Source organism: Chenopodium quinoa, unplaced genomic scaffold (assembly GCF_001683475.1).
Source record: "Chenopodium quinoa cultivar QQ74 unplaced genomic scaffold, ASM168347v1, whole genome shotgun sequence".
Lineage (NCBI taxonomy): Eukaryota > Viridiplantae > Streptophyta > Magnoliopsida > Caryophyllales > Amaranthaceae > Chenopodium > Chenopodium quinoa.
Genome location: NW_018744537.1, coordinates 2259158 through 2284546, shown reverse-complemented (window position 1 = coordinate 2284546; position 25389 = coordinate 2259158). Strand labels below are relative to the sequence as shown.

At 36.6% G+C, this 25389-nt stretch overlaps 2 protein-coding genes across 2 annotated transcripts; one reads left to right on the top strand and one right to left on the bottom strand.

Moving 5' to 3' along the window:
- The first annotated feature begins 536 nt into the window (after window positions 1-536).
- On the top strand, window positions 537-7008 carry LOC110698623 (pyrophosphate-energized vacuolar membrane proton pump-like). The gene is made up of 8 exons (XM_021876090.1): window positions 537-896; window positions 2574-3148; window positions 3224-3603; window positions 4400-4486; window positions 4578-4908; window positions 5248-5658; window positions 6153-6212; window positions 6315-7008. Exons 1-8 carry the CDS (start codon window positions 659-661, stop codon window positions 6522-6524), a joined length of 2292 nt encoding a protein of 763 aa, XP_021731782.1. The 5' UTR covers window positions 537-658; the 3' UTR covers window positions 6525-7008.
- Window positions 7009-22214: 15206 nt separating this feature from the next.
- Window positions 22215-23444, bottom strand: LOC110698956 (F-box/kelch-repeat protein At3g23880-like). The gene has a single exon (XM_021876460.1). It carries the CDS (start codon window positions 23442-23444, stop codon window positions 22215-22217), a length of 1230 nt encoding a protein of 409 aa, XP_021732152.1.
- Between the last annotated feature and the right edge of the window lie 1945 nt (window positions 23445-25389).

Genomic DNA, 25389 nt, shown 5'->3' with positions numbered 1-25389 from the left:
GAGTCGGATCAAATTTTAAAGTTAAATCATACTAAATTAATGTGTCCACGCGAGTCTAAATCTAAATCGGATATTTTTTGAATCAGTTTCGGATCGGATCGAGTCGGGCCGGGTGTAATTTTTACACCTCCATCCGTAATAAATAAGGACCTAATTTAGATAAGAACTTCGTAAAAATAACCATTTAAAATAACCCTCCAAATATTATTTCCGTATTCCAACGTTAATTAATGCTGATCTCCCAACTCACCCTTTATTAATAATTAATAATTTTTTTTATTGTATTTTATCAACCTCACATTACATAAAATATTATTTTAATTCATAAAAATGCGCATAATTATGCTAAACTGCTAGTATATCCCTTTCTTCCATACTCCCCCGATTACGACATCTCATCACCACAAAACAATCTCCATCATCCACCGTCAAATCCAACGGTCCAGATTTAATCCCACAATAACTTCCCTACACATCAATACACCCAATCACATCCTTCTAATTTCTAACACACTATAAAAACCCACTTCACTCACTCTCTCACTCTCCACCACTAGTGTTGTTTAGCTGCCGTAGTTGTCGTACTACCTGTTGTTCATCGCCGGAAAATCGGCGATTTTTAGGGTTCCGGCAAGAAATTAGGGTTCCGGTGATAGAAATGATTCCAGATCTAGTTACTCAGATCGTGATTCCGGCGTGCGCCGTCGTCGGAATCGTGTTTTCTCTCGTACAATGGTTTATTGTTTCTAAGGTTAAGGTCTCGTCGGAGCGAAATGTTAACAATGGCGGAGGTTCTAAGAATGGATTCCATGATTACTTGATTGAGGAAGAAGATGGTGGTAATGACCATAATGTCGTCGCTAAATGTGCAGAAATTCAAAACGCCATTTCTGAAGGTATATAATTCTCTGTTTTTAATTAATGTTTTGATTGATTCTTCTCAGATCTAATGTAGTAAGATTTGCTCGATCGTTGTTCGTTTACCGGTCGATCAATGTTGTTGTTTATGTGGTCGGAAATATTTAATGCTTATGTGTAGCTCTTATCCGCTTTAAAATTACACTGATTAAAAGTGGAAAACTGGAAATGATTTGGATTAGTGCATAGATCTACTTTCTATTTCATCATAGTTTTATATTCTAATTTTGCTAATCAATTAATTTTGGTTAGATTTTGCCTTTTATATTTACTTTATTTATTTTTTATTTCTGAGTTATATTTGCCGCTCATTTTATTTAGTTGTATATTACGAGTATTGTCACTTTCCAAAAAAAGTGGATTCGGTTGCTATTTTCTATGTTGCCGTAATTTGGTAATTTTTGTTCTGTCTCTAATGTTCACGTGTGCTGCACGTGGTACGACGATTCAAATTGTGACTTGATAAAACTGTGTATTCCATATCAAATCATACAGTAGAAATTTTAAGGAAGATGATTAAAAAAAAAATTAATAAAAAAGAATGATTTTATTATTTTTGTAATAATCTGAAATTGTCAAGGGATTTTGCTATGCTAATCCGAGATACTAATGGTGAATGAAGGCCTTTTAATTGAGGATTTAGCCTTAATTTAAATTACTTCGTAATTTTTTCATGTTTGTTATGAGCATAAAACACCTTTGGCCCCTCTTTCTTGAATTGTTGTTTGGGATTCAGCTAAGTTTCCAAGCTTTTTGTTAATAAACGACTGAGATTTCAAAGTGTATAATTTGTCATTGCACAATCCAAGTAAACATTGTACAGCTCTATTCTCCAGAAGTAGTAGAATTAAAATAAGTTTCTGCGAAGGGAAGTTAAGTTCATCAAAGATGAGTCGTGTAAAAAAGTTCGTGTTAACTAAAATCCAGTAATAAACAAGTAAAATCCAGTAAATAAGTTTAACTTTATATAAACTTTCATAAAAATAATGTTAATTTCATCAAAACAAGTAAGTTCAACAATTATAGACTAAATTCAGCCAAAATAAGTTAAGTTTAGCTAAGAATAGTCAAGGTGAACAGAGCCTTTGTACATTTTGTTTGGATTAAAAAGAAATAAATTATGTTTCGATTCTTCAAAACTAAGATGGTCATTTAATAATAATTTCCATGCGTTTCAAGTCAATGGATCACTATATAGTTATGATCACAATGCTAAATTGCTAATTAGAAGAATAGAAGATGCTGAAATTGACAGACCTAATGCATAATTGCATCTTGATGTGAATACACCAGAATTTGTAGATTGGAAAATTAGAGTTTGAGGATCATTTGCAATTGGAATGGCCTTATTCCTCTGTTACCTTGACAAAGTACTTTTGATGTTCTGAGTTCTGTGGTGCTGTTGTTTCTGTTTAATGAAGAATGTTAAGGGGAAGAAAAAAAGTAAACCACTATCTGCTTGTCTGGTTCCCTAGACTTTTTCCCTTGCTCTGTATATGAATATTTTTGGTTGAACATCCTATTTTCCTATCAGCCATAAATTATACGTCGTTTGTACACCATAGTCTGTCTTAACATTATTTATTTTTATTTTTGTTTATAATCATATCTTCCTTCAGCGTTTTACTGACTTGTATTAATGGTTTTGTTATCAGGTGCAACTTCTTTTTTATACACGGAATACCAGTATGTTGGGGTATTCATGGTTGCATTTGCTGCCCTCATTTTTCTCTTTTTGGGATCAGTGGAAGGCTTTAGTACTGAAAGCCAAGCATGCACTTACAACCCTTTCAAGAAGTGCAAGCCTGCATTGGCTACAGCTATATTCAGCACCGTGTCGTTCTTGCTTGGTGCTGTCACTTCTGTTGTCTCTGGTTTTCTAGGAATGAAGATTGCTACCTATGCAAATGCTAGGACAACCTTGGAAGCTAGAAAGGGGGTTGGGAAGGCATTTATTGTTGCATTCAGATCTGGTGCTGTTATGGGTTTCCTCCTTGCAGCAAATGGCCTATTGGTCCTGTACATTACCATTAATTTATTCAAGCTGTACTACGGTGATGATTGGGAAGGCCTGTTTGAGGCTATCACTGGCTATGGTCTTGGAGGCTCTTCAATGGCCCTTTTTGGTAGAGTTGGGGGAGGTATATATACTAAGGCTGCTGACGTAGGTGCTGATCTGGTAGGAAAGGTTGAAAGGAACATCCCAGAAGATGATCCAAGAAACCCAGCTGTAAGTATCCTCACTGTTCAAGAAGTAGGTTTCTAATTTGGCTTAGTTCTTATAATTTACCTCCTGCTGTTTCAGGTGATCGCCGACAATGTTGGTGACAATGTTGGTGATATAGCTGGGATGGGTTCTGATCTCTTTGGTTCATATGCTGAATCATCCTGTGCTGCCCTTGTTGTTGCCTCTATATCCTCCTTTGGCATCAACCATGAGTTTACTGCCATGTGTTATCCTCTACTTGTTAGTTCCATGGGGATCATTGTTTGTTTGATCACAACTCTCTTTGCTACTGATTTCTTTGAAATTAAAGCTGTCAAAGAAATTGAGCCAGCACTGAAGCATCAGCTAATTATTTCAACTATTCTTATGACTGTGGGTGTTGCAATTGTCACTTGGGTTGCTGTCCCATCCTCTTTCACCATTTTCAATTTTGGCACTCAAAAGGTCGTTCACAATTGGTAAGATTGACCATGCTTTCTACAATTTCATAGAATTAATTATGTTTGGACATAGGTTTTGGTTGAACATATAGGAGTCAGACACCTGTATTGTAAATGAATTCTTAGGTATCACATGATGTCAAAAGGCTATATATTAAATTGGCAGAGTTTGATGCCTTGCAAGTTTAGTCTCAATTACATGGTGTTTTTGTAATGCAAATAATAGAGTTAGCATTGGAAGCCCCTATTTGGCCAGGTTTTAGATATTGGATACTAGTCTTAGTACAATGTGTGTGCTAATCAGCCTAAGTTCACGTATATTTTAGACCGAGAAATTATGCACAACTATCTAAATGTCGGTTGCTTGGTTTAAAGAATATAATGGCTACTTGAGGATCAAGTATATGTATAAGGCATTTCTGCCATTGTCAAATTGTCATTGATTTTATTTAGAAAACCAGAGCTGTCTATGTATCAATGTATGTGAAATTTTATGTCTTTTTTATTTATTTATTTTTTTAAATTTTTTTTAAAATTTTTATTTTTTTTATTTTTTATCATAAATTCAAATCCAACATCCTTTGGTCAAGGATTGTTGGTCTAAGTACTTCTTTCACTATCTTATACAAGTATTTCCTTTAGCTTTTTAGCAGATATATTAGGCATGTTAAGAATAGACATTAATGTTATGTTCTATTATAGTTTGTTGACTTTTGTGAGAGATTCTCAATCTCTTTCACTTCAAAAATCTTTGAGAAAATACCCTAGCCGTTGATACTCCAATTTAATAGATTATCTCAATTTATTTTTGCAGGCAACTATTTCTCTGTGTTTGTGTTGGTCTTTGGGCTGGACTCATCATTGGTTTTGTGACAGAGTACTACACCAGTAATGCATACAGGTAAGCCATTATTTCAGAGACTTGGATATGATTGTATGATTTGTATCTATTTGTGAAATGTTAGTGACTAAATTACCGACTTCTCTGGCAGTCCTGTGCAAGATGTTGCTGATTCCTGCCGAACAGGAGCTGCCACAAATGTTATTTTTGGTTTGGCCTTGGGTTACAAATCTGTCATCATCCCCATCTTTGCTATAGCTCTCAGCATCTTTGTCAGTTTTAGCTTTGCTGCCATGTATGGTATTGCTGTTGCTGCCCTTGGAATGCTGAGCACCATTGCCACTGGTCTTGCAATTGATGCTTATGGTCCAATCAGTGACAATGCTGGAGGTATTGCTGAGATGGCAGGAATGAGCTCTCGGATTCGTGACAGGACCGATGCCCTTGATGCAGCCGGGAATACGACTGCTGCCATTGGGAAGGTACCTTCTGCTTCCTTTGACATGCATTGGCCACATCCTGCGTAATAAACTGTGTATTTAATTTTGATTAGTTATATATTAGCTATGCCTCATTGTTCTTGCCAACTGTTGGTTTAGAATGACTATGAATCTCTGTTGGTTCCATAGAATTAATATATTTGCACCTTGTTCTAAAATCGGTTTCTGTAGTTTACTGTTGCATTTAATAGTTGATTTGTTGGCTCATCTAGATTGTAAATTAGGGCTGTTCGATGAAGTGGGATTTTCTTCAAATTGCACGAAAATCATGTAACCATGTAAAGGGGAAAATTCTGATCTTATTAATTTTCCGCTTCACAGGGATTTGCTATTGGATCTGCTGCTCTGGTCTCCTTGGCTCTGTTTGGTGCTTTTGTCAGCCGCGCATCTATTTCAACTGTTGATGTCTTGACCCCCAAAGTTTTTATTGGTTTGCTTGTTGGTGCCATGCTTCCTTACTGGTTCTCTGCCATGACCATGAAGAGTGTGGGTAGCGCTGCTCTTAAGATGGTGGAGGAGGTCCGCAGGCAGTTCAACACTATCCCTGGTCTGATGGAAGGAACTGCGAAGCCTGACTATGCCAATTGTGTTAAGATCTCTACTGATGCATCTATCAAAGAAATGATCCCCCCTGGTGCCTTAGTCATGCTCACTCCACTCATCGTCGGAACCCTCTTTGGTGTTGAGACTCTATCTGGTGTTCTGGCTGGATCCCTTGTTTCTGGAGTCCAGGTAGGTCCTTGTTTAACTAAATATTTATTTACCATTATTATAACCTTGATCATTATGTTAGGCAGCTTTGACTTATTGATGATTTAAACTGATTGTGATCTTGCTCAAATCGTTCGGAATACCTCTGTGATCTAAAGTCTAAACTTTATTGTATGTGATTAATACAAAGCTACTTCCTAATTGTGCATGCTTATGAAGAGCGATCATTCCATATGGATTTGCATGAACCTTATTTAAGAAAACTGATGTTACAGAAATGGAAAGGTATAGACTAATCCGAAAACAAAGATAAACTTAGCAGAGTACCAGCCTTCCTAGTATGCAGTATATATCGTTTTCCTAGTATGCAGTAGCTGACCCCACATATGGGATTAAGGCTTTGATTGATTGAATAGAAATTTCCAGCTGGAGTATTCTTATATTCTGGCTCCTGCAGATTTATGCTTCACATTTTGCTTCTTTGCTCATCATTCTCTTCGGCTGGGTTGTAACAGATCGCGATTTCTGCCTCTAACACTGGTGGTGCATGGGACAATGCCAAGAAGTATATCGAGGTATAATCTCAGAACTGGAGGCACCAAAACATCTCAGATTGAAGTAGTGCAACTTATTTTTCTCTGGCAGATTTTGATTATTTTTCTTAAATATTCTGTTAGGCTGGTGCTTCAGAGCATGCAAGGACTCTTGGACCAAAGGGCTCTGAGCCACACAAGGCAGCTGTCATCGGTGATACCATTGGTGATCCACTTAAGGACACCTCAGGCCCTTCATTGAACATTTTGATCAAACTAATGGCTGTTGAGTCCCTTGTTTTTGCTCCATTCTTTGCAACTCATGGTGGTCTGCTGTTCAAGATTTTCTCGTAATTTCAAGTTTCTCTTCCTCCTTTGTGGCAAATGCAGACTTCGCTTTCAGCAGATTCCCTTGTTCTCAATTCTATCAAGGATTCAAGGCCAGTTTTTTTCCTGATCGTTTGGGTGTTGTCTGTTAATTTTGGTAGGTAGTGATATGACTCTTGTCGATTATCATGACGGTAGGAGTGCTAAACTGACTAATGTATTTTGAATGGAGTGGTAAAGAAATATGTGGCAAATTGTTACTTTTGTTGGAGGATAGGAAAGGTTGATCCATCAACCCAATGTTGTTTGAGCATTTTGCACTCTTGAGTCTAGATTTGAGAAAATCGGTGGCAAATCATTATATATGTTGTAGGAAGGTTGTTATGTTAGGTCTATGAGCACAATGTTGTCATTTTGCCGAGGTCTATCCTATTGTAGTATCCATGATTCGATGTATGATGTTTCATCAGCCCTTTTCGATTTTAATGGAATTCATCTTGTAGGCATTCAATCATCTAGTCCATTGCACCTTCGGTTATGTCAATGTGCATGTACACTAAACAATACTTCGCATATCATACATCTATACGTAGTAATATATTATAATACATTGTATATAAAAAAGCATAAACCTAGGAAACCTGTACTGGACATCACTAACAGTCGCTTATTTCGTTTTCTCTATCCTAATTCACTTCCTTTCGCATAAATAATTCTCTTTCTACTTCCCTTCTGTCATTTTATCCGTCTTTCTCCTTTCCTTCGATTGATACAACTTGTGCATTGCACATTTGCAAGGATCATAACTCATAAGACTAGTTAATAATAAACTTATCATAAAAACATTACGACAGAAGCGCTAATTATCTTGTAGAACTACACCCATTATTTACAAGTACAAAATCCTATTCAATCGATATTTATGTTGTACGAATCCATGTAAATGTCAGCAATGGTACCTAGCAACTGAAATGCACATACCATTGTCAAAACTGCGATCCTATGAGATCTATTTTAAGCAAAACAATTTGGATTGGAAGCAAATTGCATAATAGGAAGAATCGTAGCAGGATCTTGTAGGAACAATCGAGCAGGATTGTGTAGGATTGTACAAGATCCGATGATCCTATTTTCCCACTCGGATCATTGTTGGATCATACTAGATTGGTCAAAATCGTACCTGATTGTAGGATCGTTAGGATCGGCCAGGCTGTAATTGATCCTACTCTTCTCTAAGGCTGACAAGCTACTTAAACTATAAATTTTAGCATTTTTATTGCTTGAAAGGTACTCTCTATGTATCTACTTACGTAGCAAAGATTTTTATACTAACAACCTTGGTACATACATTACCATATTCCTCGAGCATTTTCTGACGAAACCCCCATTTTTGTAACTGTGCAACATATTCTTCAAAATCGAGCAACAAATAAACGCAATAAAATCTCCGTTTGCAATATAATAAAATTGAGTTTACTTGTAAAATTTGGATTAAAATAGGAGATCTGTAGATATAACAGACCAAACCAGCGAGTGGATGTGAAAAGTCCAAACTGTTTTTTTAGCTCTCTGTGACCTGCCCTGCTAATATTTTTCTTATAGTCCTGCTGACATGAAGTGACTTAAAACCAAGCAATCACAAAATCTTTTGAAATTGCAACAAAAAGACAATTTTCTAAATTTGGTGATGGAATAATCCTATGGAAAATGTCAATTTTTTTTTTCTAATCGTCGTATCTCGCTCTGCTAGATTTCATAATTTTGTTCCAAAAGGCGAAACAAGACTCTCAACATAGCCCCAAGTTTGGTTGATACGGCAAGGTAAATCAATATGTGGTTGGATTTGTTTTGGATCTTTCGCGGTAAGATCAATTACACCAAGTTGATCAATTCTTTGCAATTTGATGTCTCTTTGCATATTTGACTAAGCACTAGCCATTCTCAAAAACAAAAACCGAAAAATAATTTCCATCATTATCTATAGAGTGTAATCTCTCCCAAGAAGGCAAGAATCCCAATCTCCGGTTCGTTTCAACATCCAGACATCCTTTTTGAGAGAATAATAACCGTAATAACAACACAGTGATAAAAATCCATCCATTAACCACAAAGAATTGAACATAGCCGTTGTTGTATATGTTAACCGAATCCATCCATGGGAATTCTTTGAGTCGTTTACTAATAAATCCAAGCAAAGAATGTGTGCAACTTGATTCCAATCATCTTTAATAAGCCACCACATTCTATCATGAAACAACATTGGTACTTCTGAAGACATTTTAATGCCGTGCTTCTTTATTAAAGGACATCTTTCCCAATTACTCGTCTTTAACGAAAATTAATATATATGACTACCAAGAATAAAGCTCTTAGTATAGTCGTTTAGGGAAGATATATATCCAAAAGATGTGTTATGACCACAACTGAGAAAGCTACGTTCTCGAAATGGATTGGTGGGTGGCAGGATTCCAAAGACGGAAAAAATTATATGAGGTACTAAGTTCATCATACATGAATGAGGAAAAAGAAAGACGAGATATAGGCGAAGGTGTAGACATCATGAGAGCTTGTTTAGAACGAGACGAGATTTTAAGGTGGGATTCTGCGAAAGTATAGCTAGAAATTGTGAAGAGCCAATCTTTGCAAACAGATTTCAAACGAGTTAGGGTTTTTACCGTCAGAAGTCTTGGTAGAATTTCTTTCAATAAGAAGTGATATAGAGAATCTAAGTTACCAGCTCTGGTTCCGGTTTTAGTTCCAATTCTGAATTACGCACAATCATCCATGGCTTTGGGATTTGACGAGAATTGAATTATGTCCCATGAATTTGTTTCAAAAGACGGCAGATGAATTTGTTTCAAAATTAACAAATAAGATTCTAGTATTAAAATTCAAGTTATAGTATAAGCGATAAAAACAACCAAGAGTGATTGAGGATTTAAATTATCTAAAAAAAAAAAAAAACTATCTTTTGGTGTTAGCAATAAGGATTGTATTCAAATTTTCGACTGTTGACAAAAGGTTTGTATAAATTATTTTAAAATAATATATATATTTAAGCAACACATTAATTTACTGATAAAGTACATGATAACATTATATGACATCAAAAATCTTTCCATACCTCAGCCTCATGGCCCTCATCTAGGATGCACGGAAACGGATACGGACACGGACACGGACACGGGAAAACGGCAATCCTAAAATAGGGGACACGGGTACGGCGTATAACAAGGCATATAATATATTAAAAAAACGAGAATTTGACAACTAATTCAATAAAACACTAAATAATTAGCCTCAAAACACACAATTTTAATTAAACAAGTAAATGAACAAAGTGTACGGACATAGTCGGATACATATCAAGAAACCATCAAACCAGACATGTCTTAATAGTACTCTTCAAGTAATCAAACAAAACTAGAAACATAACACAAAATCAAACATCTCATCAAGTAATCAACAAAACTGTCAAAACACGGTGGTGGGCGGTGGTTGTCTGGCTGACGACGAACAACAAATTGAATTATTGAAGCAATTGAATTTCAGAAAATCAGAAGTTCTTACACACTTACACTGATTAAAACCCTAAAAAATTCCCCAAATTAGCATTACTCGAATTCACTTCAGAATCACAGCAATTGTTGAATGGCAGAAATTGAGCTCCAGTAAAGATAACAATGGAGCTCAATTGTTGAATGGCAGATCACCAAGAAATAAGCACGAAAAGGCTGAAATTGAGCTCCATTAAAGACAACAATGGCGGAGACTCAGAAAATGAAGACCGATTAAGTTCTCTCCCAGACTCCATTCTCACCGACATTCTCTCACTTCTCGACATCCAAGGATGCATATTCAGAACTTTAATTGAATTTAAAAAAAAAAAAAGTAGAGAAGAACCATACCTGGTGGCTGACACGGACGACGGGCGACAAGGTGGGCGGTGGAGTGATAGGTGGTGGCTGAGGACGAGCAGGCGAACAGCAAGGGCCAGGCTAGCAACTCCAGCAACCTCCGCAACAATGAGAGATGAAGGCCACGAGCAGCAAGGGCCAGGCCAGCAACCCTGACAACCGGCAAGGAGGCGAGTGGCGGTGACGGAGACAGCAAGCCGGCGGTACGGTGAGACCTACAAGTCGGCGACTGAGCAAGTGAGCAGCAAGGGGTTCAGTTGAGACTTGAGAGGATGAGAGGATTGAGAGTTTGAGAACTGGAAACTTGGAAAGAGGTAGAGAGGCAAAGCATAGGAATTTAGGTATTTCGCGTGTCCATACCAAAACGGCCCGTGTCAGCCCAAGACACGGCCCGTGTCCAAAAATCAAAAACGGTTAAAAAAAATCGGACACGGTTTTCTGCGTGTCGGACACGTGTCGCCCCGTGTCTCATCCGTGTCCGTGTCCGACACGCGTGTCGACTCGGACTCTTCAGATTTTTGGTGTGTCCGTGCATCCTTGGCCCTCATATAGTTGAGAATAGCTGCTTTTTCAAAAATTTCCTAAAACTTTTTGGGACTTAAAAAAAGGAATTTGCAAATGAACACTGAAATTTCTCCTCAAACCATATAATTAAGGTACTTTTATCAGTTTTTAATTCGCTTAACACGGCTAAACAAAGCAGGAAATACTTAAAACAACTTATAGATAACTTAACACGACAATCTTTGGATTACAAAGAAAAAGGACTAAGATATTAGCCAAAACAACAAGAGAACTATAACATTACGATAACTTAAATAATACATTATTTGAGGATTTGATTCCTGATTAAGTCTCCTTTTCGACACATTCTATATATAGTCTAATGAGCATCTCCATCCTGATCAAACACGTTTGTTCCAAAAGGTGAAACGAGACTCTCAACGTAATTCATTGCATGTCCTTTAAAATGGTAGAAGAATTGTCCTTCTTCATCTCCTCTCCAAACAACAGTAGCTTCTTCAGCAGTTTCTTCCTGACTCGGATCATGTAATAGAAGCCCATCCATCTCATAATCACACGTACTTACCAAACATTTTCCCGTCTCAAATAAGTATAGCAGATCCGATCCATTAGAATAGAAAAAGAACAATTTCACCCAAGATCTCGGGTCATCTTGTTGCTTCAACATCCAAAACTCACAACTCTTAAGACCAAATCTACCCTTATGATACTCGACGCAACCCAATGTCAAGCACCCGTTCATCTCAAACACTTTAAAAATGCCATAATCTTTACCGCGCATATCCATCAGTTGGACTCTCTTGAATTTCCCATTCGCTAAATTCAATCCACCTATATGGTATTCCACAGGATCCTTAAGCTCACTGCGGTATTATTAGGATTATATTAGATAATTGATATCTTATCTCCTCGTTATCTCTTTAGGATAGATTGATATTCCTAATCCTATCTTATTCACAACACAATGTATTATAAAGAGACTAATTGTGATTAATGAAACTCAACACAAATCTTATTCCCAAACTCTTAATTCTACATGGTATCAGGCCTAAAACTTTTTCTTTAACAGATCTCCCATGGCTGGCGACGATATTGTCCCACCGCCACCACCACCTCCTATTATCGATCCAACCTCACCATATTATCTTGGTTCCCAAGACAGACCTGGGGACTTTATTACTCCAACAAAACTCACCACCGACAACTATGACTCCTGGGCCGCTGACATTCAGACGACGTTAGAGGCTCGTCGGAAATTCGTGTTCTTGGATGGCACAATTACCTCACCTACTCCTCCGTGTACACCTTCGGATTGGACGACGATAAACGCTATGCTAATTTCCTGGATCACAAACACAATAGACCCAACATTAAAGACTACTCTTTCCAAATTCAAAGAGGCTAATTCTCTTTGGATTCATCTCAAAAATCGGTTTGCCCAAACTAATGGTCCCCGAATTCAACAACTCAGATCTTCAATTGCAAAGTGCGAACAAACCAAACAAAATTCAATCTCAGATTATTACGGCAAACTACATACCTTATGGCAAGAATTAGATAGACATGAGTCCTTAATCTCGTGTTCTTGTTGTGTTTCTTGTACCGCCGGCCAGATTCACGAAGCAAGGAGAGATCAAGCTAGACTCCATGATTTTTTAATGGGCCTTCACCCAGATTATTCTGCCATTCGAACTCAAATTCTGAGTAATGATCCTCTTCCAAGTGTGGATCGTGCTTATCAATTGTTAATTCAAGAAGAACGAGTTCGCCGCATCTTACCCACCGGCGATTCCATCCAGCCGGAGCCTGTCGGTTTTGCTCTGACATCCGGCCAAGAAGAGGTACCTGTTCGCGGAAAAGGGAAGAGCAGCGATAAATTGCCTTGTGCGAAGTGCAAGAGGACGAATCACATAACTCAAAATTGTTGGATTGATTTGGTCTGTGACCATTGCAAGAAAAAGGGCCACCCCTCTTCTCATTGCTTTGAGTTGGTGGGCCGGTCCAACAATACAAAGAAATCAGGCCGTGGCCCAGCCCGTGCTAATGCTACAATTTCTACCGTGCCTGCTTCAACAACAACAAATGGTGATCAACTCTTTACACCGGAACAATGGAAGGCTATAGCGGGACTTGTTGGTAACTCTCCTATTCCCGAAAATAGACTCACTGGTAAGTTTGATTACAATTCTTGGATTATTGACACCGGAGCGACCCATCATGTTACCGGGAATAGTGACTGGTTAACTTCTACTCAAAATATTGAAAGTCCGGTTGGGTTACCCAATGGAGCTCGAGTTTTAGCTATTATGATGGGATCGGTTTATTTGTCAGACAAAATAACTCTTACTGGCGTCCTTTATGTCCCTAATTTGAACTGCAATTTAATATCCGTATCTCAATTAAATGATAATTTACAAACTGTTGTCCAATTTGATACTAATGGGTGTGTTATACAGGACCGAATGAAGGAGCGGATTGGAACGGGCACTAGAAGGGATGGACTATATTATTTTAGCAAACCGACATTTCTGTCAAAGGTGGATGCTACATCAAATTTGGAGTTATGGCACCGTCGTCTGGGTCATCCTTCCGAAAGGGTAGTTAAGTTACTTCCTCAAGTTCGTAGTACTAAAGGTCATTTATTGTCTGATTGCGAAATTTGTATGTACGCTAAATATCCGAGAGATAAATTTCCTTTAAGTGATAATAAAGCATCTAGGATTTTTGAAAAAATTCACTGTGATTTGTGGGGTCCATATCGTCATATCTCTTCTTGTGGGGCTCGTTATTTCTTAACTATTGTTGATGATTTTTCTAGAGCAGTGTGGGTTTATTTAATAGTGGATAAATTAGAAGTCTTTAAAATGTTCATGTCTTTTGTTGCTATGGTCGACCAACAATTTTCACAAACTATCAAAGTCGTTCAAAGTGACAATGGTACCGAATTTAATTGTCTCCTTGAATATTTTAAGGCTACAGGAATTTTATTTCAAACATCTTGTGTTGGAACCCCCCAACAAAATGGCCGTGTTGAGAGAAAACATAAGCATATTTTAAATGTTAGTAGGGCTTTGCGATTTCAGGCTCACTTACCTATTTTCTTTTGGGGAGAATGTGTTTTAACCGCCACTCATCTAATCAACCGAACTCCATCTCCTCTCTTAAACAACAAAACTCCTTTTGAAATTCTCTTTAGCAAACCTCCCTCATTTGATGCACTTCGAACCTTTGGGTGCCTTTGTTATGCTCATAATAAAAACACTAAGGGGGATAAATTTGCTTCTCGTAGTAGGAAATGCGTCTTTGTGGGATACCCGTTTGGAAAGAAAGGTTGGACTCTTTTTGACTTAGATACTAAAGAATTCTTTGTCTCTCGTGACGTTAAATTTGTTGAGTCGTATTTTCCCTTTGAAAACCCGGCCTTAGATAATCATCTCAATCATGGGGATACTTTACATGATATTCATGATGATTTTGCACCTTTGATCATTGAAGACGCCACTGTTCATGTCCCTTCTCCTAATGGGCCAGCTTCCAACCTTCCAAATCCATCACCTAACCCCACTTCACCTCCCAATACAACTCAACCAACACGTCAAACATCTTCAATACACAATCCATCTCCAAATGGGCCTCCAACTCCAACCCACCAAACTTCTTCAATCCAACCTTTACCTTCTAGTGGGCCTCCTATTCCAGCCCACCAAACATCTTCAATCCAACCTTTACCTTCCAGTGGGCCACCAACTCCAGACCACCAAACATCTCATATCCAACCTTTACCTCTCGGTGGGCCTCCATCTCCAGCCCAACATATTTCTCCAACTTCCCAACCGACTCCAGCCCACCCAACTCCTCCTACCAGCCCACGAACAGAAAGTCCACATCCGGACTGGGCTGAGTCTTCTGGGCCGAATCCTCCAGCTCCCAATGTCCAAACTCAGCAAACAGTACCCAATACTGTCCAGCCCACTCTTCTCGACGAATCTTCCGTGAATACCGACTCTAGTGAATCACAACTCGGTCGCGGTTTTCGTGCCAAAATTCCAAATGTTCGCCATCGTGACTACGTGACACATACGGTTTTTGCTAAAAGTCCAACTTCTTGCCCCTCCAACCACTCCTCAGGTATTCCTTATCCTTTAGCACACTATATAAATTGTGACAATTTTTCTGTAAATTATCAACGGTTTCTTGCAGCTCTTGTTAAAGGTAGGGATCCAAAATCATTTAAAGAAGCAATGCGCTCTGACGGATGGCGTAAGTCTATGCAAGAGGAGATTCGGGCATTACAGGACAATGGGACATGGACTCTAGAGCATCTTCCTCCTGGGAAACGGGCTCTTGGTAGCCAATGGGTTTATAAAACCAAGTTCAAGGCAAATGGCGACATTGAGAGATTAAAATCACGACTAGTTGTCTACGGAAATCATCAGCAAGCAGGGATTGATTATGAGGAAACTTTCGCGCTGGTAGCCAAAATGACCACGGTTCGGGCTTTTCTAGCTATAGCTGCATCTAAAAACTGGGAATTACATCAGATGGATGTGCATAATGCTTTCCTACACGGTGATCTTACTGAAGAAGTATACATGAAACTACCCCCAGGGTTCGAATGCTCGGATCCTTCCTTGGTGTGTCGACTGCGTAAATCTCTGTACGGTCTCAAGCAAGCTCCAAGATGTTGGTTTGCAAAGCTAGTCTCAGCCCTGAAAGAGTATGGTTTTCTACAATCCTATTCTGACTATTCTCTATTTACATATACTAAAAACAGGACACAAATTAATGTTTTGGTATATGTGGATGATCTTATTATTTCTGGGAATGATTCCGCTGCTTTAAAGGTTTTCAAAGCTTACCTCAGTGACTGCTTTAAAATGAAAGACCTCGGTCCCCTCAAATACTTTCTCGGGATTGAGGTGGCCCGTAGCTCCTTAGGCTTATTTTTGTGTCAACGAAAATATACTCTCGACATTATCTCTGAAGCAGGTTTACTAGGTGCAAAGCCGAGTGGATTTCCCATCGAGCAAAACCACAAGCTTGCTCTTGCAACCGGTGATTTCTTGACGGATCCCGAGCCTTATCGAAGACTAGTTGGCCGTCTCATATATCTTGCGGTCACAAGACCGGATCTCGCCTATTCGGTTCACATTCTATCTCAGTTCATGCAGTCTCCTCGTACAGATCATTGGGAAGCCGCCTTGAGGGTTGTTCGCTATTTGAAAGGAACTCCTGGTCAAGGCATTTTACTGCGTTCTGACAGCGATCTCACTTTAGCAGGTTGGTGCGACTCAGATTGGGCGGCATGTCCCCTTACTCGTCGTTCTCTCACTGGGTGGCTAGTATTTTTGGGAAAATCTCCGATCTCTTGGAAGACTAAGAAACAAGACACTGTATCGAGGTCATCGGCAGAGGCAGAATACAGGTCCATGTCAGCAGTCACCTGTGAACTAAAATGGCTTAAAGCTCTCTTGCTCAGTATGGGCATCCACCATCCTAAAGCCATAAAATTATTCTGTGATAGTCAATCAGCTTTGCATATTGCCAAAAATCCAGTTTTTCATGAACGTACGAAACACATTGAGGTTGACTGTCATTTCGTTAGAGACGCTATTACGGAAGGCTTGATCTCTACTCAACATGTGCCGACAACATCTCAACTAGCAGATATTTTTACAAAACCTCTTGGTAAAACACAGTTCGATAACCTTCTCTCCAAGTTGGGCATTTACGATGGTCATGCTCCAACTTGAGGGGGGGTATTAGGATTATATTAGATAATTGATATCTTATCTCCTCGTTATCTCTTTAGGATAGATTGATATTTCTAATCCTATCTTATTCACAACACAATGTATTATAAAGAGACTAATTGTGATTAATGAAACTCAACACAAATGTTATTCCCAAACTCTTAATTCTACAGGTATACCTCCACCGGACGAAGTAAGGCTGCCCAATAAACAGAATCATCGACAAACGCCGAGTTCCATCCCGGATACGTTAAATTGCACGTATCCATAGTTTCCATTACTTCCCAATTTCCGGTCCTCAAGGAATATATATAAACAACATACAAAGCGTTGTTACACTTCAACACGCACCCTATCCTATAATCATTAATAGACGATATAAAACCAAACCCGAGACCCAAAACCATTGTACTCCCCCCTGGATAATAGCCGGGAACAGGACTGCCAGTAGAACGGCATTGGTTCGTCGCAGGGTTCCATACATAAAAACTCAAAATCCACCTGTCGTACAAGCACAGTAGGCCATTAGCAATGTCAACCACACTATTAGTATGTGGACGACTGCTAGTAGCCACGAAAGCAGGATATTTATTTTCCAAACTAACAAATTCGGTTACATTGTAGTGTTTATCAAAGGTTAAACAATGGCCATACGAGGTGGTTGCATCAAACCTATCAGATAGAATGAGACATTGAGGTTTTGAACGCGAGAATTCGAGGTGGGTTTTTGCAAATTCGCGACTCGAGATCATAGGAAGCCAACCATGGGAAACACATTTGAAACGAATGAGGGGTTTTACCGGAAGTCTTCAGAAAATTTGATCTGCTATCAGTTGATCCGGGAGAGTTATTGGTGTGATAACTTCAGAATCGAATTTTGCTGACGAGTTTTTCATCATCATCATCTTGCAATGGATCAAAACCTGGAATTGAAGATTTTAAACAAAAAAGAAAAAAGAGGGATTGAGTTAGAATTATGAAATGGGAGTTTAGAATTAGTGATAATTTAGATGAAAATGGTTTTAAGCTAAGTTTGCAATTGAATTACCTGAAATTCTGTAAGGTGGCGGCTTGTAATGAAAGGGATAGTGGGTGAGGAAAAAGAGGACAGTATTTATACTGAGTTCAAGCCATCCTTATTTTGGATAAGTCAAGAATTAGGCTAGGTGTATAGAGTGTCAGTGTGTCATCAATCTAGAGTATCTTTTCTGATTTAAGATCGAAATGGATATTGCTCTCAAATTCTCAATACAAAATCTTGACTAAGGTGAACTTGTTGAAGAATAGACCTCCCATATCACCACATGTAAGTGTCCCACATTGGTTGAAAAAGAGAGAGTTAATCATTTTATAACGCTAAGGGGCTAAGCCTCCTATTGCCATATAATTTTGGGATAGAATCTCCTTGGACTTGTGAAGTGGACTTTCTCTCTTTTGGTGCGGCCCAGTCTTAGTGTAAGACGAGTTAAACTTATTTTGAATTATAAAAAGTTACCATTTTTTAACATAAATTAAACTCTTAGAAAATCTCATGTACTTAAATTAATCTTATTAGTTTTTTTTTTTTTTTTTTTTTTTTTTTTTTTTTTTTTTTTTTTTTGAAACCAAAATCATATTAGCTTTTATAGCGGGTATTCATTAGGAAAAAACATATATTAAAATACAATCAAACTCATTCAAAATTAAAAGTTAGCCTTAAAGTTTCTTGAAGTTACCATAAAGTTTGTTAAAGTTACCCTCAAGTTGATCGTCTTTCAATAAAGTTAACATAAGTCCACCTTATACAAGACTTACCGTGCTCTTAATAGCGTCAAGAGGTAATAAATTATGTGAAGAATAGGACATAAATTTGCGACTAAATTTAATTTTCGACGGCTAGCTGTTGGAACAACCATTACCGGCGGTTTTGTCTAATTTATTTTTATCTATTTTTTATTCTTTTCCGATGTCGGTGATAAGTCTGAGTCTTGTCATCCCTTGATCTTTAAGGCAATGATTAAGGAATATATTAGTCTTTATACATACAACTAAAATTACCAATCTATGAAGAATAAGATAGAGCTAAATGTGCAATTTTGAAATTGGTGAGTCGTGAGAAGAATATCAAAAAACAAAAAAAATTGATGCAATTTCTCTTAGAACAAGGATAGGATTTTTAATGAAATTAATTCCTGTAAAAAAAAATGAAATTAATAATATATAATTCAAAGCAAATTAAAAATAAAAATAAAAAAAACATATAATCTGGTCATTTTACTCCGGTGAAAATCAATATATAGTGATGCCGTGACACGACTGGAAAAAATTTATTTGCATCGATTGTTCAACGGACGCAAATAATAATCATTTACTTTTGCTGGTTCCCTTTTATCAAACGACGCAAATGACTTCATTCAAAACACACATCCAAGTTTTTTGCATTGGTTCTTTTCTTAAATGCAATACAAATGACTTTATCAAAATTTGCGTGTTGATCTTTGTGAATTATACTTCGTATCTTTTTTTTTTTTTTTTTAAAAAAAGTATATACTTTATACATTACAAAATGATAGAGTATCACAAATAATTTTCCATAATTTTTTGTTAATAAGTAAACTAGGGCAAAAATTTGTTGCGACTAAATTTAATTTATCCTTTCCGATGATTAAACCATACATTTATTAACTGACTCAATCGAGCGTAGATTGAGCAAGCAAATTTGTGCATTTATTAAGAGAATGATAAAAATGCAAATTGAGAAAGAAATTAAAATGGATGTCACTTTTAATAATGTTGTGGCCATAATAAAATTATGGCCATTGTATTAAATCAAATCATAGTCGTTTATTTCTATTGACTAATGTGAACCGTTGATATGATTTACTTTTTATTTATTTTTTTTGTAAAAAAATTTGAAAAAAAAAATTAAAAACCATCACGTTCTTATCAGTTTTCTATTTTAGTTTCTTCTCTCTCAGTATTTTTTTTCCTTTTACTTCTCTTCAATCTTTCTTATTTGTTTTCTTTGTTTTAAATTGGATACATATTGCAAAAAATTCAAGCAACTCTGTTTGATTGCCAGATTTAGAGGCAAAAATTAATCTGATTTAGTGTCATAGCCAGTTCGCTGCACATACTCAAGAAATGAGAAATAAATTTAAACTTGAAACAAATGGAACTTGTCAATTGCATGCCAATATCTAACTGTTATCTGAAATCAATTTCCAAACTCCCAACTATTTATTCTGAAACTCAAGCCATAAAAAGCTAATGGCATACGGAGTAAAGCAAAGGATGGATTCAAGAAAAATTACAGTTAAGAAGACAATAATGGTTGGTCTTGGAGCCAATAGCCAATCATTATATATAATCAGTATACATGGATCACAAGCAAAGATTGAAAAGAAGTAAAGGGGAAAAAATACAGACTAAATAAAGAAGAAACCGATAAGAACGTGGTAGTTTTTTTAATTCTTTTTTTGGTCATGTTTCTTAAAAAATAAAATAAAAATAAACTATATCAACGGTTCACATGCATTAGTCAATACAAATGAACGGTACGGTTGTGATTTGTTTTAATACAATGACCACAATTTTATTGTAGCCATTTGAAAACTATTTTACAAATACAGGTAACAATACAATGTAGATTGTGTTATAGAACAAATTTGCATCTTTATTTACTTGCTAAAACTTTGCTAATAAAAGTGCGAATTGTGAAAATAGATACCGCTTTCAGTAGGTTCTAAAGGTGAATAATGTACTGACCAAGCTACAAACTTATGACTATATATTGTTTTTAACACATGGATAATGCATGATCTCAATAGTGCAAAGACATAAATTATGTGTAGAATGATTCATAATTTTTTAATTTTTTTTTTGGGTAGAAAGGAACATTAGATTAAATTAAAGCAGAGTAAGGTACATCAGATCCCCTGCTGATCACCGTCATCCAAATCAGAAAGAGTATTAAGTTTTCCTTCCACAATAAGCTGATTACAAACCAGGGAAGGGGTTACATAATAAACCAGATTATTGTTCTAAAGATCGTTCCTAGTTTTGGCTTCCCTTGCTAAAGCATCATATATAAAATGAACTATCATGTTCGTGTTGGAAAATTATTTTATTTTCTATTTTGTGATTTAAAATTTTCAATAAATAAATATGTTATTCATTAACTTTGATGCTTAGTCGTTATAATTATTTAAATGGCTTGATTGTTGAGTACATGTTCCTACAATCAAGGAACAAAAGCTAACTTAACGTTAATGGGTTGTTTTGCACGGCATGAATAATAGAATAGTTAGTGAAGAATTCATCTTATTTCTAAGGGTTATTTATTTATTTATTTTCCTCTATATATATATGATAAGTGACGGCAAACATAATTATTGAAGTGAAAAATACTTTCATAGAAAAAATAGTGATTACTATAAATTCCCTCTTTATTAAAAGTAGTAATATAGTTTTATGGAGCATTAGGTAATTAGTTCGGGGGTCTTTTGCTGCACACAATCGATTAGGCGGGTAGTCGTATCTTGGGAGATGAGCGAATTAAATAAATACATTCTACCGGTGCAGTAGGGCGTTTTCTTTCTAAGATTAGCGCATTGCGTGCTACAACCCAGGCTATTCTAAACTCATTCTTCTACTATTATTTTACGTTTGTGCTACTTGATTGTTATTATAAGTGTTGTGATATTTGACTAATAATAAGTACTAATATTGTCCCATATTTGTGCTTTATTATTTTTGACATTATTTTCTAACAGTTCGCCTCTCTAAAATAATGATAAATAATAGCACAGATTATGAGAATAGATACTGCACTCAACAATGTCAAATAGTTAGTAACATGTAGCATGAGATAATAAGATATGAAATCAACAACTGTAATAGCCTCTCTTATACTACTATGATCCATTAAAAAGAAAATTGTGAAAAGAAATGGATATCACTCTCACTAGTATAAGGAGGTAATTAATGTAGAATGACACACGCTACCATCAATAGTATCAGGAGGAGAAAGTAGTCAAACAACAAGGACTAATATATGGTTAATTAGATTTGTGAATTTGTTAACCATTTATTTCTAAACAAAAATTTCATAAGAGAAGTAGATATATATGCGACTATGCGTGCTACTAAATATCAATTAGAATGGTTTATTTAGTGTCTGGATGCATTATCTACCGAGGGCAATGAAGTTACTTGATAGATGATTAGGATTTTGCCGTTTTAACCTTGTCCAAATATTAACTCTGTCAAATTTTGCTCAAACAATAAGTACTATAACTGATTTTTTAATTAATTTTACTCGATTAACCAAAGCAAGAGATAATCTCTATTACAAAGGTAACACAGTAATGTCTGGATTATTATGACTACCAAATACAAACAGTAAAATTGGACTAAAATTGAGCCTAAAAAGCAACTAAGCGAAATATTACAATGACACAAACAACACCATACACTGATTAATTATTAATTGGCTCCTAATTAAGTCCCTTTTACAATTCAGAATCGACTCTCAAGGTCAATCAATCTTCATTCTCTCCCAAAGGAGAAATGAGACTCTCAGAATAGCCGAATGTGCCCCCTAAAAAATAGTTAAACAAGCTTCCTCGATCTACTGATTCCCAAACAATGGTACCTTCATCTGGTGGTTTTTGTCGTTCTTGCTCTTGCTCTTGTTCTGGTTTCGATGAAGATACCTTGCTAAGTTCATGTAGTATAAGCCGATGAGATTGATATGATAATTGACTTACCAAACACTTTCCTGTCTCAAATAAATAATTAAAATCCGTTCCTATATAGTTGAGAGATAATACTTTCTGCCACGAAACCCTATCTTCCTCATCACCATGTTCCTTCATCTTCCAAACATGACAAATACTCTTTTCATTATCAGTATAATTCTGAATCAAACATAATGCCAAGCAACCTTCCATCCGAAATAATTTTGCAATTACCCAATCACCAGGGATTCTTCCAAATAATGGGATGATTACCATATCCTCTTCAACTAAATCCAATCCAATTATGTAGTTTTCATCCTCATTCAAATGTTGCGGAATCCAATATAGAGTATCACCAACAAACGCCGGGTTTTCATATTCAAATGTTAACAACAATTCATAATATAGATCTATCTTTGGCTTTTGTATCCAAAACCCAGTCTTCAAAGAAAACACAAGAATGATTAATGTTTTATTATGAACCATTAAGCACCCTATCTTATAATCATCAATAGACGACACATAACCAAACCCGATACACCTCAATTGATAATCATCCCACTTACCACGAGCCATGGGAACAAAAATATCGCGGCAATGGTTGGTCACAGGGTTCCACACATACATGCGCATAATATCTTGATTATACACACACAATAACCCATTACATGAACCCACCACACGAGTATTTAGAGTATTAAATCGAACTGTAGGATATTTATTCATCAATTTAGTATACTCATTCAGATTGTAGTTTTCATCAAAGGATAATAAATACTTATCTTCTTCCTCAGTCTCACGATCCTCTTGAACAATCAGATTTTGATCATGCGAGGGAAACCACAACTCAAAGTGCTTTTTTGCGAATTTAGTACTCGATATCATGGAAAGCCATCCACTAGAAACACATTTGAAGCGGAGTAGAGGTTTCACCGCAAGTCTTGTTAGGATGTGTTCCTCGATGACATGATCCGGAAGAGTATTGTATGTGGATACATGTTCCGATTTCTTTGGCGATGAGGCGTTCATCATCTTTCAACGTCGGATGAAAAACTGGCCTACAAAATGAAAACACACACAAAAAAAAAAAAAAAAATAATTAATCAAGTTTAAATTATTAAATTAGGGGTTTAGAATTGATTAAATTTTAATTGGAATTGGTGAAGAATTTGCGATTAAATTAGTACCTGAAGAGATGTGGCGCAGATTAAGATATGAGAAATGCGAATGCTGAATTTGAGGATTGAATGCAAGGGTTAGGGTGGCGGCTTGTAATGAAAATGACAGTGACATAGGAAAGAGAAAGACTATTTATATTTTTGATGTTGTTTTTTGGATTAGGGTAGAATTAGGTCAAGTTTGTAGAGTAGCATTAACTTAGTACGTCTTTGCTGACGAAATTAAGAAAATGGATATCTTCCTTCATTATTAAGAAAAAAAAATTGGATTCCTTCAAAACAAAAAAAAAAAAAAAAAGGAAAAAACAATTGGATATTACGCACAAAAAAGTCTAAATAATGTGTTTCCTTAAAAAAAAAAAAAAAACAAAAAAGATCTGAATAATGTGTAGTGTGAAATTTTTTCCCTCCTAAACTCCATTTATTTATTACATTAATTTGTCTAGGAACTTTATTACTTATCTATTCATTAATATTATGATTAACTATTAAAATACAATTCTCTAGAGACTTAGATTCATATTTCAATTACTAATATTTTCTAAAACCAAGCAAGGCTCGCGAATTATCTAGTTGTGAAATATAATTGGATATTGCTCTGGTATCAGGAGGTAATTAATTTTTTCCTTTCATAATATCGTTTTTTGATTTTTAACACCACAAAAAAGCACGAAATTAGTTTCTAACACCACCAAAAAAATAATTATTTTAACACCACCAAAATTTAAAAAATTGATTTTTGCCATACTTAACGAATTCTTGGATGGAGTCCAAATGATTACATGTCAGCATTTATTGGTCCAAAATCATAAAAAAATATAAACAACCTAGCCACCACACCTCCACGGTCGGCAGCGCGTCGCCACCACTGCCCCACCTTGACCTCTCCCTTTTTCTAGTCAAAACCACCGGAAACTTTCCCCCTCCCTTTCTTTCTCCCCAAAACCGGCAACCGTCCCCAACGACCACCAAAATAGGCCGCTGTTTTTGCACACCCCCTAAAATCGGCCACCAAAAACGATCGATAGCGGTTGAAATCGGTCGGTTTAGGACCTAATTGGTCGATTTGACCATAAACCGGTCTATTTCGACCGGTAGCGGCTGCTACTGTTGATGGAGGCCGTTTTTAGGTGGTTTAAAAAATGGTCGGGCGTTTGTTGGTGGCTGTGAAGGAGGGGGCTGTCAATTTTGAGGAGGGGAAAAGGGAGGAGGTGGAGTTTCCGGTGGTTGGGGCTGGGAACGGGGGTGTTAGGATGGGGAAAGAGTGGCGGCGCACGGTCGGCAGTGGGGGTGGTCATCTGGGTTAGTTTTAGGTTTTGTTTTATTTTTATTTTTTAAGTTTCTTTTTTTGACTGATAATATGGCGACACGTGGCATAGTGAACCCCACTTAAAGGTTTTTTGGATGAAATTTGTTAAGTGGTGGAAAAATTAAATATTTAAAGTTTTTGGTGGTGTTAAAACTATTTTTTTTTTGAGGTGTTAAAAATCCAAATTTCCTAAAATCTGTGGTGGTATTGCTTTTTGAAGATTTTGATAAAAATGCATACTATAATGAAAGGAAATATAAATCGTTCTCAAATGTGTCAAATAATAAATCTTTGTTGTTTGAGCTAATGGGAGACTGTTGTTTCTCTTGAAAGGACGACCTTAGTACCCCTATCTTAAAATGCAACAGTAAAAAATGTCTAAAATAAAACTACTCCGTCATCTTCTATTATAATAAAACGAGATCAGGTACCATCATAAATTCCCCAAACTAACAAATCAATTCACAATCCATCAAATAAAAAAAAAAAA